Source organism: Crassostrea angulata, chromosome 5 (assembly GCF_025612915.1).
Source record: "Crassostrea angulata isolate pt1a10 chromosome 5, ASM2561291v2, whole genome shotgun sequence".
Lineage (NCBI taxonomy): Eukaryota > Metazoa > Mollusca > Bivalvia > Ostreida > Ostreidae > Magallana > Magallana angulata.
In genome coordinates, this window is record NC_069115.1 from 24,684,124 (window position 1) to 24,702,549 (window position 18,426).

The following is an 18,426-nucleotide window of genomic DNA, read 5'->3' on the forward strand; positions in this document are numbered from 1 at the left end:
CGCTTATAACTTAACGAATGGCACTCAAATTTTGGTTGCCTATTAAAAATGCCTTACTGAAGCATTGTAAGCATAAAAATCGGAAAAATTATTCTTGACCAAAATCGTGACCATGTCCCTTTAAATTAAATGGGTTACCTACTTCTGGATGAAAGAAGACAGACATCCAAATAAAATTTAATGTAGTTAGGAAAGAGGTCAAAGTACCAATTGTTTATTTATGATCTAATTTCATACACCAATAGTTTTGACAAAAGAGCTGAGGTGAAAGTGAAGCATGTTTATGCCGACTTGTATGACATCAAAAATGCCACTGAAATGCATGCTGTACGTTAACCCATCGATATTGGCATTTGAAATGTTTGTAATAAATAAAGAAATATTTTTAAAGAAATTTTAGTCTTATATAAACGTAATAATTCGATCAGGTCTCATGATCATGAAAGTAAGACTGTTTGATGATTTTAGTTTTATTTAGATCATGCATCATGTGTTTTGCAATTTTCCACACCTATTCACAGAAACATATACTTGAACAAATCAACTAATTTGTAAATAAAGTAATGATCCACAAGTCGACAATTTGACCATCGATCTTGTAACTCCAGCCACATCCTTTGAATTTCCCTTGGTGTATAGTGATGTCCTGTTATCTGATATCTAAAGTTATTTCCACAGGGACCACGATTTCGATATCCACAATTAAAACCTTTATTTTCTAATGCATCGGCACCAATGTGTTTTCTACATAAGCCTGTTATATATACGTCTTCAAAAATGAAATACGGAACATTTCGTGTTGCCCGATATAAGTTCGAAATGATATCCCCACTGATCAGATAAGCAGTTCCTGCAATATAATCTGGATAATAATCATTTTTATACTCTGATCTCGATATCTTCCATTTCGAGAATGCAAATCGGAATGGAGAAGCACCACTGACTTTGCAGCCGGATATAGTGTTTGTTTTCGGATGAGCGTTTAATTCATTCAAAAGTCTTGGAAGATTAAGGAACATGTCGTCATCAATTTTCAAAAGATATTTCACTCCTTTACAATTTGTGGAAGCCCATCGCAACAACGATATAGATTTTTGTGACAGATTTTCATAAGTTTCCAATATTTCCTCAAACAAAATATCATTATAAATAGAATTTTCGGTTTCTGCAAGGCTCTGGTAAACAGTATCCTTACTTTTACCCAACACAAATTTCAACAGAACAGTAGGTTTTGTTGTTGAAACGTTTCCCCAAGTTCTGCGGATAGCGTCTCTTTGTTCAAAGTTTGACACAGCGCTTGGGACCATGATGAGCAGGAAAACCTCACCGTTACTATAGGTCTTATGACGCATTGGTGCTGTCTCCAACAGGCCAGATTCTACGTAGGCCTGTAAGAGTTTGTAGGATGTTTCACCTGCTCCCTTTTTTGATTCTCGGAAAGGTAAACAAACGATGTAAGTCAAAAGATATATGATTACAACCCATTTCACAATGTGTTTAATTGTCTGTATCCTCCTTTTTAAAGCTTGCATCTGTAAAAATAAAACAATTTATCAAACATTTCATTGATGAATCAAATTTTCTTGTAGACGAGAAGAACATTGCATGTGGTGGATATTATTGTGTTAATATGGTTTTAATGATGAAATTCAATTTTTACTCAAATTAAAAAGATTTCTTTAAAATAACTGTTTTATACAAAGTTAGTTTCATAATTAAATTATGCAAAAAGCAAGTTTTAAAACTATAGCTAAATTGATTACTTGAAACAACACGAAGAAAATTAAACAAAGTACTGAAAGTACTGGAAATCAGTGAGCAAGCTAGTTGTTTAGTTATTAAGATTTCATTTTAAGATTCCGAAGAATTCCAGTACATGCTAAATCAAAATCAACATTTTAGTGTAAGACAAGCCATTGTTCTCCCTTTCCTGGAATACTAAGGTATTTCATCTTTAAAATAGTTTTAAAAATAAAGAATTAGAATATTAATTTTTCTAATATCCACTAATTGCTAGGATATGATTTTATAATTGAAAAAAAACCCCACCAAGTGTATTTAGATTCAACCCACCTTGTGCCGAGTGTAGGACTATATTTTAAATTTATAATATCACCTCCCAGGTCGGATAACATTAAAGAGCGGATATCTAATCCTACTGCTATTAAAATTATTTGCAATATTCAATAGAAAATGCAAATATTGAAGTCAAGAGCCAAAAAAAATCATCTATGATAGATTATCACCTGCATTTAAACGCACAGAATACACATCTACATGTAATTGCTTTATATAAAAATATAGGATTATAACGGTTTTGTCTACAACTTGTGACCACATATTTGTTACATTAAGAAATATTGTGGTATTTATCATCAAATCACTTAATGACCGATATTTTCATTACAAACTTTTTTTAGGGTATACATTTACACAACCATGCGACGATGTCCTTGTTGTCATAAAATATGACTTAAATGCTTACTTCATTAAAAAGAACGACCACTATCTCATTTTGAGATAGTTAATTTGTCATGTGACTTACACATATCATACTGGCTTAGATTTCAGTACTCTCAGTATTTTCATTCATTATAAGTAGGGTTTTGACTAAGCATCCGGTTGTGTAAAGTTGTGCCATTTCCCTCACTTCAAAGCAGATTATTTAAGGACGAAGGACACAATTCCATTTGCGCAGATAAATCTAAAAAGGAGTGATTGTTACGATTATCGAAATCTCAGTCTTACGTCACAATTACTAAAACTCAATAAAAATCGTTTATGACGCAATATATAGCTGTTCGAAGTCATCAATAAACACTATGTAGCGCAATGCTAAAATAGGCTTTTTAACACCATTTAACATGCACAAATATCTTTAAGGGTTGTCAAGTACTGTACTGAGTCTTATATTAGCTCAAGTTACATGTAATTTTAACCATATATTTAGGTTAGTTAACAGAGTTTGAGCCAATGAACAAATCACTTACATTTTGATCCGCTTTAATACTCTTATTGATAATAGAATGATTTAATTCTGGTTGTAACGCGCTTTCTGATTGGCTAAAAAATTATTTTATATCGTATAAAGAATGTTGCCTACGTCATAGTAAGACTAACGTCAAAAACGTATCAATACGCCTGACGTTACGTTTGAATTTTGTACAATATTACGTCATTTTAAAGGTTAAATGATCGTTTTTATCTACAATGAAGTGTAAAAACAATTAAATTATAAGCAATGAATTCAATATTTATTAGTTTTATAACATATAAAATGGTTTGAAACAGTTTACGCTTTTTTATAAACCGCTTCGCGGTTTATAAAGCGTAAACTGCCCCAAACCATATTATATCGTATAAAACAAATAAATATTGAATTCATTCCTTAAGTAAAACCACCCCTGTGTTTACGTTTTGAAGTATTTTATCACACACAAATGTTGATCACACTCTGATAAATGTTTTGTTTCATAAACAAACATTGAAATAATGTACATAAACATTTTCTTAGAGTAAGCGCAGTACTTTTCATGAAAAATTGAAGAAAAATTACGACATATCGCAGTTTGTCATGTGCTCCTGTCAAAACGAAGTCGATGACATGGTCGTTTATTGAATTATACAAACACAAAATTAATACAAATACTTTATAGGCACAAACACAATTACAATAATTGGCAAAGGTCCAACATATGCATATTTTAAAACTGAAGTATTGTTTTTATGACATATCAGTACAAAAGACATACATGTATAATTATATTTCACAATCACATGAGAGGAAAACAGTTCTGACAATTAAATTTGTGCACTGTTTCTGTATGATGTACATTTATTAATAAATGATTGAGAGAGTTATTTTCAACACTTTTGAAGATTTACTATTAAAACAGAGCTTAGACTTAAGGTGAGGATATAGTAAAGGAAAGGTGCCTACAGGTTTATGAAATTCAAGATATAAATTCTGTTAATGATGCTTCATAACAAGATCTTTGTTTCATAGGGTGTACCGGGGCTTAATGTTTTGGTAAACGCAATAAAAAATCATGTTTTAAACAACCATTTTCTATGTAGTATAAAGAATAAAAGTAACAAATCTCGGAGTTTTGTCCATTTTTGACAAATGAAATATATCTAGAATGCCTACAGTCCCTCTAAAAACCCCCAAAACAAGCTCTTGACCTCCTCTTTAAGATGATGTCAAATTGAATATAGGTTCCGGGATTACTTTTTTCTGTGATTAAATATCGAAGGTCAAAATATTGTTTTATTTTCTACATAATTCCTTTAAAGTCGTAAAATACGGGAAAAGATTCATCAAATCAATTATGACGTCATAAAATTATATTTTCTCTCCCAAGAAAGCTTTTCCTCATTGAGCTCAATTGAAAAAGAGATGTAACACTATCATTTTTTGAAATGATCCCTACAAAAATCTTATTCAATTTTATGTTATTTTTTGATTGATTTTATTTTATCTGTAGTAACTCTAACTCATAAAATTTTCATGAAAATCACTATGATAGAAGTGAATTGGGACCGCCGTCCTTAAATCCTACAACAGACATGCATTATCCTCAAATTTCAACATGATTTGATTTGAAATTATTTTAATTGTACATAAATACAATTGGGATTGGGCACAAAAAGTAAATTTACATAAAAGCCATTTTGGAATGATTACTTAATCACTGGAATCGTTATCTATTTTGTAAATACCGGTATACTTTACAATTACTATGCCATAAAGGCTTACATTTAACTCGTTATATACGGTTTCTTACGTATAAAGACACATTTCGAGTACCGCACAAGCTTTGGTGAGACCCGAACGATTTTTTTTATTCGTATTGAGTTTAAATATAGGTACGTAATCAAATGATTATAGTTTTCAACGTTTGAAGTCACAGTGCACTGGCGTTGGAAGCAAATTGAAAGTGGGGGGGGGGGGTTACTAATCCTCAGAAATATTGAGAGAAAAAAACAAAATTCCAAAATAATGAAAATCCTAATCCCTGAGGGGGGGGGGGGGTAATCTTTCTTTCAACCTATACTTCCAAAACAAAAAACCTTACCTACCATAAATTTTCTTTCCCAAACCATGACAATCCTAATCCGTGGGGGGGGGGGGGGGGGGGGTCTTTCTTTCAAAAGTACATTAATGAACAATTATATTTCCTGCGAAAAAAGTAGGGGGTCTGAACCCTCTATTCTGCTATGTGCCTAGTGGTTAGGTCTAACTTTGCAAAAAAAGTGGGGGGGGGGGGGGGCTAAGTCCCCCCCCCCCCCGGTTCCGACGCCTATGCAGTGATTTCGTGCTATATTTCCCGCGAAAAAATTAGAGGTGGATCAAGCATCTGTAAACGAGTACTAATAGTTTGTTCAGTAGAAACTGCAATATTCTTGCCTCAGAAGATTAGTTTTTTTATTTTTTTTACAGAGATTATATATATACTAACAAGAGCCATACTTTAGTGTCATATCAATCCAATTTTAAGCTATTTTTGATAGGATGGAAATAAAAAAAATATATTGCCATCAAAGTTACAGCCCCGTCATTTTGAACTAAATAAAAAAGAATACAGAGAAAAAATTAACAGTTAAAAAATCTTTGTAGATATTGCATATTGCAAACCACTAAATTGCAAGATGGGAAATTACACATGCACCCACAAACAGGGACCAGGGGCATGGGGACAACGTATGTATTCAGAATGAAAAAATACACAAATCAGAAGAAATTATGAGCCAGGAAAAAAAAGTCTGTAAACAACAAGGTACAAAAGAAAAATAATATTCATAGTCTACACTTTTGATAAAATGACACACAAATTACATTTAATTACAGACTGATCTCCGGTTTAAGGGGGAAACAAATCTATGTTTTTTTGTATAAATATTTTTTTAAACTTAGAAATATTACGTAATTCTCTCTCTCTCTCTCTCTCTCTCTCTCTCTCTCTCTCTCTAAAATATTCTTTGATGTTAGTTGATAATTGTCAAAATATCACTTAGTTGACAATGATGCAAAATAAATGTGTAATTCTTGCTGCGCTCGCCACAACGATAACACCGTAAAACTTATTAACTCTCTAAGAATCTAAAAAAAAAATGAAAGAAAGAAAACTTCCGGTTTCATAAATACGGTATCTGTAAACGGTCAAACGATAAAAAAAATGTAAGAAATAAATTATGCAATAGCTCTTTATATGTTAATTTTATTTTTGAACTAACCAAATGCAAGATAGAACATTTGATTGATGAAGGAAGTCGTCAACCACATGTTTGTGAAAGTGTCAATTAAATTTGAATTTGATTTATATATTCCGCCCCGGTGAGAAAGGCAGAAAATAAAAACATGGATAGTGCAGTCTTGTGTAATGGAAATTTTTTTCATTTTACGTAAAGTTTTATTTCATGAATTTCTATGCACGGTTAAGCGTCATATGTACTTGTAATACTTGCATTCAAATCATAAAGAGCTTTTAAAACTGAAAACGACAATCTTGGCTGAATTTGCTCTGTGGGGGGTCTGTCGACTCTTACTTGACCTTATTATTCTCGATTGCTTCGGAATAAAAAGTTCAGTACTGATGTAGAAACACTACTCTGTTTGGTCTATTGAAATCGTCAATTGTTTTAAAAAGCATATAGAGCATGGCTGTAGAAGGTTGGAGGATTCTAATGTATAATAATATTATGTTTGTGGTTATTCTCCAGAGGTAATCAAGTCAGATTGAGTGTTGATAAGCATATATTATATGAATTCGTTGTAGCATGGATTCCATTGAAAAGTAGAATGCGTTCAGCTTGCAACAAATTAAATATTTTGCAGAGGTTGGCATTCGGTGCGTAGAGGAAGAGGATCGTTGACTTCTTCATAATTAGGGCATATATTTATATAGGTAACCACTTAAGAAAATGAAAGACAAATTGTGCTCATAATTTATAGAGGATAATTGTTGTTAAAACTTAAACCCACCGGAAGCGTCTCTCTCTCTCTCTCTCTCTCTCTCTCTCTCTCATATTAACAACCGTATTTTGTTGGGTTTTTTTTCTAATGAACGCAATCACATTGATTTTTTGATAATAAATGTGAAACTGTATATAATAATAGAATGAAAACAATTTAGAAATCATATTTTTTTCCGATATTTTGATTAGCACATATATTACTCATATTGATTTTCCTTCATTCTTTAAGGCTAGCGAACAGAAATATGGTTCAACGCGGAAAAATTTCCGATGCGAGGTATTAATTATATATATTAGATAATTAGACCTTTAGAGAAATGAACTTAGGGTACAAACTGAAAGCTTATAACAGAATTTGTCATTTCAGGAAATAACATAAATTTTCCTACAATAATAAAATATGTCAATAAAAAAATCCCAGTTACTTTGATGAAAACAAATACAAAAAGGAATAATTCTTTTGCAAATAATAATTGCAAATTCAAACACCAGCTTTGTAAAAATGTCATAAATAAATGAGTGCAGAGTTATAACACAGAAAGTCGATAGAGGTTGATTACATATTAAACAGGCTCCTATAGATCCTCTGAAAATTGATTATGATGTTTTTACTGAAGGATTAGTCTAAGATATATAAGATACATTTATATTCACTGTATGCATAGTCTTTGTCCATTGTTAGTTGTTGGTTTTTTTTCATTTTAAGAAATATTAATTATGAAAAACATGAATAAAAAGGTAAAAGAAGAAAAAGTAGAATTAAAAAAAAAACCTGCATTTAATTTTTTACCTAAACTTGTGATTATAGAGATTAAACTACAGTACTGATTTTCTATTTGCTTTCCCATAATACCTTGCTAATTGCCAGTAGTAACCTTTACACAAACACGTTCTGTTACCCCTTTGAGTACTTACTATTACTCACCGTTAATGTTGTCAAACAACAATTGGGTCAAAACGCTCTCAGACATTTTAGCATAAATGCGTTCATTGTCTCAACATGCACAGTAACAAAGATTTCAAACTTATTTTGATCAGGTTAAATAATTATTTTCAGTTTGCAATCCCAATTGCCAAGATAAGTGTGAAGAAAATTAACCTTTCCTAAATTTTGGTTGATAATCTTGATGTAATGATGAACTAACATAAACGAATTATAGAAATAGAAATAAATTTTAAAAAGGTTTTTTTTTTCTACTGATAATCATGTAGTAAATAATTAAAGTTGTTATACTTTTCCCCCGCCATTGGGTTTGGTCGCCTGCTTCACTCATTGTTCTTGGAAAAAGTTTACCAACATAAACTCATTTTTAATATAAATAATAAAATATAAGAAAGTTAATATCTTTCCTACCTTTTTCATGATAACTCGATTAAGTATGACGGCAATCTAAAACTCGCTGCAACAAGCTAAAATGTCCAAACATAAAGAAATGAATATCATAACGGAAGGAAAAGGTTCGGGAAACGAAATGAAATCGAGGCAACATGAAGTAAGTGTAGGCGCATTTATTTTTAGTCAAAATAACGATATCGAAAACTACTATGCAAAAACTTTATCAGTCAAATCAACATTTTCAAAAATATTTTGTATGCCTTAAACTAAAGCTGTTTTTTTTAGGATGACACTTTTTGATAAATGGACGATAAGTCACTCTGCCACATGCATTAAATTGCTTAGTAGATAATCATTAGTTTCTGTTGGCAATATTAACGCAATCATTTATATTTAATCAAAAGAAAAATCTTTGAATGTTGATACTGATTTAGGAAAGTTAGTAATTTGAATCATAATAAAACGCTTTCTAATAGACCTCATTATTTTTTATCTCAGATAATAATAACACTAGGGAAACAGCTTACATGTATGCACATACATGTATCTTCATATTGTTTTATATATTTTAAATTAAAGTTTATAGATTTACAAATGCTAATACACAAGATGTTAACCCTATCTCAACGAAACCATTCTCATGGTTGTTTTAACACTAGACTCATGGGCCACATCGCTCACATGAACATCAGTTCTTAAATCATTCTATACTGAAATTTTTAGATATGAAACTCTTTCAAAATGTTGTAAAATTCTCATATTTCAATAGTTTACAATATATGAAATATGTCATAAAAAATAAGCTGACTTGTTTTGGACATCATGTTTTAAGATCTAACTGCATCAATTGACCAATCATATTATCCTACATGTAGGCTTCAACATATTAAAGATTAACGAGTTGTAAAAATTGTAATACTATAATTAATTGTAAAATGCAAAAGTAGGTTAATGTGACCTTGAATGAGGATATGAAGATATGAAGATGCTCACATAGTTAAGTAACTAAACGTGGCATCGTATTTCTCGAGAAGAATATTTCTATTTTTTTTTCATATATACTTCTATGTTGAACTTTGAATCCGTCCTAAGGCCCCAGTATTGGTCAAGGGGTCACGGTTTTAACAATTTAGAATTTACACAATATGAGGATGCTTGCATAGCAATCTACCAACTTGTAGTATTGTTAGTAGTCCTCGAGAAAAAGATCTTAAAACACGTTCCTTATCTCTATCTTTGTTAAACTGTACACCCCTCTTGGAACCCCAGTATTGATTCAGGGGTCACGATTTTAACAATTTTAAATCTTTACTTTACTATATATTAATATAAGCTTTCTTTTAATATTGCATTTTTGGTGCAGTGGTTCTTAGAAAGAAGATTTTGAGGAAACACATCCTATTTTCACTTTTTTTAATATTAAAAAAAGGGTTTTACCCTATTAATAATATTTTGAATTCTCTTCCCATAAAGATGCCAAGTTTCGTTAAATTTGGCCCAGCGGTTCTAAAGAAGAAATATAAAAATGTGAGAGTTTACAGACGGACGGACAGACAGACCGACGGAACGACGGATGGACGATCAGAAAAGGTGATCAGAAAAGCTTTCTTTAACCTCTGTTTCAGGTGAGCTAAAATCTGAAAGTTAATTCATTAACTATGAATTTAACGTATATGAACACCGAGTTTATCCGTACACCATTTTGTACGGAAATCGACATAGGTCTATCTTTTTTCTGCGATCTGTTTGTCAAATCATGCCTTGAATATTGAGATGCATATGTAAACTGCATATGTCAGCTAGATTGATCTCAATTTTTAAATCAACAGTGTTTACATTTCATAAAATAGATTAGATGTTCTCCATTAGTAGATAAACTGCATGATATTAGTACACAATAATTCTGTCTATTTACAGTTTTGGAAAAATGGTCAAAGCTCAACTAAACGAAATTTAACTTTCGAATCCCTCATCGCTGAATTGCAAAGTGAACGAATTAAAACTGGTATTTTATATAAATCAGATTGAGCATTTATGCTACACAAATGCCAATGATATTATGGTTTGAATTTCAGGGTTCGAACATAGCAAATATAGTACAGTCAAAATAATTTTTTAAAGCAATAAAGGGACAAGGAAGTCTAAGGTAATCAATAAATTATATATTAATTTTATTGATTCTCCTTTGGTTATTGCAATGAGAAAAATATTTTGATTTTGTCAAAATCTTCTTTAAAACCGGAAATTGATTAAAAGTTTGATTAACGTGTTTAATACTGATTTAAAAAAAATTTCAGATATTGCCAGAAAGTCAGCATCAATTATCAAATAGATATACAACCATTTTACTGAAAATGTAAATGAATTAAAAGCTTAAGAAGCCATTCTGTTAATTACTTTATATACAGTGGGGCTTTGGATATCCGGACGCCAAAAATCTGGACTCTTCACTTTACGGACTTTTTTTCCGGGAACAGATTTTTTTAACGTTTTTTTTTTTTGTCTCATATATCCGGAATTTCGCGTTCTGGATTCGCACCTGTCGGATCTATGGTCTGTTTTTACCCCAAAATACTATTGAACTATTGCATCATTTACCAGGACGATAAAAAGTTAATGATAGTCCGCTTAATACAACATAAAAAATACACCTGTCAATTGAGTTTACACCTTTTTTCACCTGCTAGACATATGAGTGGCTTGTATAAACACACGGACTTCCCAAATCTTTGTCAAATATTACTCGGACTTCCCAAATCTTTGTCAAATATTACTGACAGTGCTGTTTAGTTACGCCTCACTGTACATGGTTTGGATATCACACTGTGCACCTGTCAAGTGCAATCACTTTTTAAAAAAAAAAATCCCTTTATTTCAAAGGAAGAGTGTACTTAATAAATCTGGAAGTTTTTACATAGCTTTGTGGTATTTATAAAGTTATTTTAAACGATCTGCCTTATGAATTCTTTATTAGATTAAGCCAAAACCGGAAATTGTGAAAAAAATAAAAGGGAGAGAATGGCAAGTGAAAAATCATTGACGTGTCTAGAAATAGACTGTTAAAAACATAACACAATAGGCACAGTTCACATTTGAGCACAATATATCTAGCTAGATTTGATTATTATTATTATTTTTGTTTGATTAATATTTTTGACGAAATATAAATTAAGGTTCCTTGTGTTAAATTAAAAGTAAAAAAAAACAAAGACTTCTTAACTCGTCCATAACAATCTGATTGTTATAGACAAGTTAAGAAATCTTTGAATTTAAGGAAGATGGGTGAATAAGGCGTGAAAAAACCCATATGAGGAATAATTAGATACTGAACAATTAAAATATCATTAAATCTGATACTTTAAAAAAAATAAATTAAAAACAATGTATATTTAACGTAACATCGGTTTGTAACCCTAAATATTTTAAATGCTTGTAATAGATTGATTCAAACTTGCGTATGCGTGTCGAAACCTCCAAATAGTGTCAATTTTATAACTTCAATGCATTTTCTTTCATAGAGTGGGTCTGAGCTCCATATTTTTGTTTTAGTCTAAATGCAGTTTAATGGAATTTAAAGAGTTACTTATATGAGGGTTATTTGGAAATTTTTGAGATATTTACTCTCACCCCCTTAAGAAAAAAGATTAACCATTGAAATTTGACTAAAAAGTACCGTGCATCTTATCAAAAAACGACTTGAAAATTTTTCCAATCGGATTCGGTATTATTGTACTATTCATGAATGTATAAACTTTAACAAAATTACAAAGTTCTCCATGAAATAAATCTAATTATTTCATTAAAATTAATAATTACTTATAACCTATACATAAATACATAATTACATCGCAACGTTTTACGGGGTTCAGCCTTCTATACTAATATGCATGCGTATTTACTGTACAAACAAAACACATGCAGGGCTCGCGAATATTCTTCTGGACATGTTTGTTGATATAGGTGTGTCTTTTCTACTTCTTCCAGGTAATAATTGTTCAAAGTTTTTGAAATTACAACAATTATTATTTTGTAAGCATGTATTTTGCGTGTTTATCATAGGATTTGCTACAACCTAAATTCATTTTTGTAAATGAGGCCCCTTGAGGGGTTATTTGACATATTTCTGTCTGTTCATTTTAAAATTAACCGTAATTGGTAAACCATCGTTAAATTATCGAGAAAGTGATGATGTGTTCCCTTTAGAGAGTCCCTTTAACCTCGTATACCAAGATGACCGTAGTCAGACGAAGATCTTGTAGTTTTCAGCACGTGTCAATTACAGTCAATCAAATTTCACGTGGTACAAATAAACGACATAAGATTATTCCGGTTTATACGACCCTTGAATTTCCTGAAGCTCATAATTAAGTTGATTAGGTATGTGAAAGGGATTTTTATGTATTTCAACAATTACGATCAACGTTATTTCTTATTTTCTAACGATACAATGGGTAAATCTGAACTTATTCACACATATGTTCTCAGCTGTACTGTCTATTTAACCAAGGTACCATTTATCAATGTCGAAATTTTCCAGTGAATGACATCATTACATAATTTCGGGTGAACTGAAAAACTTGCTTATGTCTGGTGACCCGGAGCAACCCCAATCTCATCACAACTTCATTTTAACGTTTCTCCTTGCTCCTATGTTTTATACGCCTTACAAAGAAACAGAAAACATGAATTATTCTTTATGTTTCATCTATTTTTTTTAATTTAATGATATCAACGTTTACGTATCTTTTCCATTCTGGATTTTTTTGTGAAAATAAAACGAGTTATTGCTTCCCAAAAGTCAACTTTCCGTGAAACGTCTGTTAAAGTGTTCCTGTACATATTTAAGAACCGTTGACATCAGACATATTTGTCACTTAGAAAGCAAAATACTTGTGTTGTGTCAATAATTTCCGAACAACCCTCGTATAATATTTTTAAGTTAAAGAAGATGGGGGAATAAGATGGCGAAACTGCCCATTTGGTTAAGTCGTAAAATACAATTTCAATTAAATATATTTTATATGTTATAATACAAGTTTACAAAAGGGCAATTTCTAACTATATTCAGTTTGAAATATTTCAAAAAACGATAAGAAAAAGTTAAAAATTACCTAAGTTTTGGTGGTATCAAACCCACAACCTAAAAACCCAAGCTCTATAAAATAACCTTTTGTCTGGTGCTCTAACCACTGAGCCATTTCATTCACAACAAAGTACGTTGTTTAAATGCTACATGAGACATGGCCACGGATTTGCGGACTTGTATTATTTTTCTAAAATGTTCAAAATGACATTTTTAAAGTAAAGTGGGTCATCTCTCCACATTTTTGTTGATTATAATCGGTTTGAATTCCATAAAACAGCATTTAGACTATGACAAAAATATGGAGCTCAGAGCCACTCTATAAGAGAAAAGGCACTGAAGTTATAAAAATGACACTATTTGGAGGTTTTGACACGCATACTAGTATTTAAAATATTTAAGGGTTACAAACCGATGTTATGTCAAATATACACTGTTTTTAATTATTTTTTTTTTAATTTATCAGATCTAATGATATTTTAAGAACAAGGGACGTTATTGGCCGAAATTTGCCGTGTTTCAAATATGCACAGCACCAAACATTTTAAAAAGCCTTGAATTTATCAAATCCAATGGTATATAACTTATATTATGTGACTTAAACATATACATCATGAAATTTATATTGAAAACTGTTCCATTTTTAGCAAGACGTCGAAATTTTAAACGCGACGCCATGCATATTTACGGGAGAAGTAACTCTATCTGTGTTGTAAAACATACCGGTATCTGTGCATGAGTTTCGGGCTTGTGAACCGCAAATAACAAGTTTAAATTTGCATGCGTTTCATTTCAATTTCATCGAACTTTTGAAATTATAAGTGTTTAAATACAAAATTGTATATATTTTCGCCTATATGACTCATGTATATACTTCTAATGCATTATGCAACATTGCATCTTTTCTAATCAAGAAAATTTTGTTGATTTGAGACACTATTTCAAGGTGTAGTGAGTCAGTTACATGTAAATACAAGTACCTTTGGAAATTTTTAAGACAAGATCATGTAAGGAACTCTATCTAAGTGTTTAAAAAGTCTGATAAACCTTAAGACAAGATCATGGAAGGAACTTTATCTAAACCTTTAAAGTGGCTTGTAAAGATATAGTCAAAAACTTTAAGACAAAATCACGGAAGGAACTTTATATACCGATCCACTGATTCTACGATTCCTTCTATAAAAACTAATATACCATATGCACAGTGTAGGAACGGAAGTGTACAGTTATGGGCAGCGCTGTTTGTCGAAGCAAATAAACAAATAGAAGAGGTAGCTCTGCGAACAGTCGAAGATTTTAATCAAACGAATTGATAAATGGATCTAAAAAAAAACTTCCTTAACAATTCAATACGTTATGGTAATAAACTGGCACAAATATAAACAGTTGTATTCATTTCATTCATTCACATGATTTTTAATGAACTTTTTGGCAATCAATATCCAAGCTATTTGTTCTCTCGCTTCGACAAACATCACTACCTAAAATTGTACACTTATTCCTACAATGTGACATGTGAATGTACATCACAAACATGCATTATAGAAAAAAAATAACACAAAATATAAAACTATGTTTTTCTTTTTGAGAAAGTACAATTGTTTTCATCCGCTCTTAGAGTTGATTTCGTTGAAGAGTTCGTGAGAAAATATTACGGGAGACAATATATGTTCTACCGTTATAATTCTACGCGCTATTTAAATTGATCAGACTACTACGTATACGATCTTATAGCTACAAAGTGACTTAAACATGATTTAAACAAAAAAGAAATTATTAGTGTTTTGATTAAGCCTTTCAATATGTCGGCGATATCCACCGGAACAATTGTACGAGGGTCAATCAAAAAATGCGAAGACAATGCGGCTGTCTATCACATATTTTTTATGAAAGTCATACTTAACAGTCTACCAAATTTAGTATTGATATGACGTTAAGTAACATAGCTAAGACAAAAGTCTTCGTATTTTTTTGATTGACCCTCGTATAGGTTTAAGCGTTGTTTGTCTTGTAATTTGCTGTTGTTGTTGTTTTCTATTTTTTCCCCTTTAGTTTCTATTTAATTAGTAAATTAATACATAGTCAAGTTTGTTAAAAAGAACTAAATAAAACCAAAAAGTATTCTTGAATCCTCCATATTTTTTTTTACATATATATGTATACACCGGGTGTTACACATTGTTGAGCCATGTCGCACCGTCCGTGTTCGTAAGCTGTACTGTGTGCATGATTTAAGAATCAGTGGAACAATATTTAGGGCTAAATAGTTACTCGTCAATTTTAAATGCATTCTACTAATCAGCTTCTCACTCAGCGTCGATAGCGTTGTTGACGTCGATAACAATAGATAAAAATGTTATTGACATCAGTAAGATATCATTTTTTGTATTCATTTTCTTAAAAATTCATATTGTTCACACGTGACAACCAACACCATTTTAAGTGTAAGAATAAATGATGAAATTATGAGCCGGCACGTAAACTATAAAAGTGGTTGTCGCATGTGAAAGTGTCTAATTTTGACGAAAACTACTCATAAAACATCAAATTGTAACGCATTTAAACGAGCATTCCATGTTTAGGGCACATAAGTGACGTCTTAATGAAAAATGACGTCATTTTAGTGCCTGTATGATTTCGCTAATAACATAAATAGTACAATGCACAACTTCAATAACGCAGACAAAGACGTTGAAAGAATAGTAAAATTTGCGGCCGAATAATGCCGAAATAATGCTGTATCTTGTTCTTTTGCAGTTTCTAATCATTCCTCACATGGGCAATTTACACGCCTTATTCACCCACCTTCTTCTTCTGTTTTTTTTTTACGAAATACATAGACTTGCTTCCCCCCAAATCCCTTCTTTACTTTTGGAGAGAATTGATCAGTCTGTAAAATATAATTTGTGATTATGATAATTTTATTGAAAGTGTAAACAATAAACATTATTTTTCTTTCGTACCAAGAATGTTTTTATCCTAATTATATTAATTTATTTTTCCTAGTTAATGTTTTCTATACATGTGTTCTTATTTGCATTCTAAATACAAACTTTGTATCCGTGCCCCGGTCCCTGTTTGTAGGTGTGTAATTTAATGTATGCAAAATTAGTTTAAAATTGAATTGGATCAGTATGACAGTAAGTAAAATATAGCTCTTGCTTGTTTATATAAAACCTCTCTATCATAGCCAAACAATTTTAAAAACTAATCATCTGAGGCAGGTACCGCAGTTTATACTGAAATTGTTTGTACACGAATTACAAATGTTGGATTCCACCTCTAAATTCATCGCAGAAATAAAGCGCGAGATCACTGTGACATCATATGTTAAAATCTATAATAATTTGTTTACGTATCTCGACTCAATTCGAAGGAATTTAAGCGTGTAAAAATCTCTTGGGTCTCATCAAAGCTTGTGCAATACTCAAAATGTGTCTTCAAACCTCAAGGAACAGTACATTAGGATGCTTTCTATTTAACCGGCATCGCCGGATTTGCCAGTGTTGCCTTCGTCGCAGATAACTGGAACGCGTGTCGCCTGCGAGCGATAGTGGCGACGCATTTATCATTTCCGATTAGGAACAATATGGGGTCTAGGTTTCCATATTTTGTAACTACTGTTTGTCCTTCTACATTGAAAAAAATATTAAAACTGCAAATAGCCAAAATATCTTGACCAAATTTTGTAATATGTATCAGTTTTAAGTTGCAATCGTCCTCGTTAGAGTTCAATGTCAGCTGTAGTGCTACTTTAAAATCAAAGTACTGAAGTACTGACGGGAGTTGATTTTATCGATTATCGTTTATTTAAATCAACGATATGTGATATTGCATGGCACGTAGTATCAGTTATCGAAATATTTCTGAGAAATTGTATGGATCCAGGCAAGCTTGAACTCTTTTCTTGTTTAACCAAACGCTCGGCTGTCTCCGTTTATCTTCGACAAGCAAGAGAGACCCTGTTTTGTCGGATATTAACGGAGACAGCCAAGCGTCTGGTTGAACAAGACTACACTGAACTCTAGTGTAGGAATACATACGACTTTAAAAAATATCTAAACTGTTTGTACAATTTCAAATTTTATTATTCTCATGGTATTGATAAATAAGTTTTCTTGAAAAACAATGCTTCAGAATACATAGCATCGAATTTATCGATTTTTTTTCAAGAACTAAGTGTTGTCAGCGGTAACGTTATTGATTTGTGCTTAGGTCCAAACACTGTTTCACTTTCGCTTTGCCCGAGTAAGTGCATACATGTTGGAGAGTTGATTAAAACCAACTCTCAAAAAGCATTAGAGGCCATTATGGAATGCTGTCAAAACATTTTTCTTGCTGAATCTGTAGGTTAAGCTCGTTCGTTTTCGCGCGCACTGGGTCTTAGAGCTCGCTATAATCAAATTAATATATCAATTATGACAATAGACACATTTAGATATCTGGGCCTTCTTACTATCCGGACGATTGGACTTGGAGTTTGTGTAGATTTCATTTCAAAAATCTTATTCCTTTTAACTCTTTTTATTTTGTTAAATAGAAATAATCCCTTAATCAATAGGAAGGGAGAAGAAAATCAGTTACCTACTTTATAATGATATTCAATAAAAAGCTTTTCCTCCTAGTTTTACGGTATTGGAGCTCAACACAGATATTTTATATGTAGAATATACTCCTTGTACATGTATATTGTGTTAAATGAAAAAGCATGAAATTAAAAGGAACGGCAACTGTTCTTACACCATTGATAATTTTTTTAATAAGGGCCACTGTCATTCACTGTATATGGCTGAAATCTCTCCAACGGTCAAATATCGGTCATTGTAAAAGATAGTCAAATATCGGTCATTGTAATAGATTAGTCAAATATCGGTCATTGTGATAGATTAGTCAAATGTCGGTCATTGTAATAGATTAGTCAAATATCGGTCATTGTGATAGATTAGTCAAATGTCGGTCATTGTAATAGATCAGTCAAATATTAGTCATTGTAATAGATTAGTCAAATGTCGGTAATTGTAATAGATTA

The 18,426-nt window shown here is 31.6% G+C and overlaps 1 protein-coding gene across 5 annotated transcripts in view; it reads right to left on the reverse strand.

The window, feature by feature from the left end:
- Nucleotides 1-293: 293 nt before the first annotated feature.
- LOC128186387 (beta-1,3-galactosyltransferase 1-like) overlaps nucleotides 294-18,426 on the reverse strand; it is a 28,189-nt gene continuing 10,056 nt past the window's right edge. For 2 of the 5 annotated variants that reach the window (XM_052856199.1, XM_052856198.1), the window contains exons 2-3: nucleotides 8,333-8,388; nucleotides 294-1,532 (exon numbers count right to left, since the gene is read on the reverse strand). In XM_052856199.1, the coding sequence (XP_052712159.1) occupies nucleotides 516-1,532; nucleotides 8,333-8,341 (1,026 nt within the window). In that variant the 5' untranslated portion in view covers nucleotides 8,342-8,388 and the 3' untranslated portion in view covers nucleotides 294-515. Of the gene's footprint in view, nucleotides 1,533-2,545; nucleotides 2,760-8,332; nucleotides 8,389-18,426 lie in introns of those variants that run through there. The other 3 variants (XM_052856202.1, XM_052856203.1, XM_052856200.1) reach the window with 2 other exon arrangements.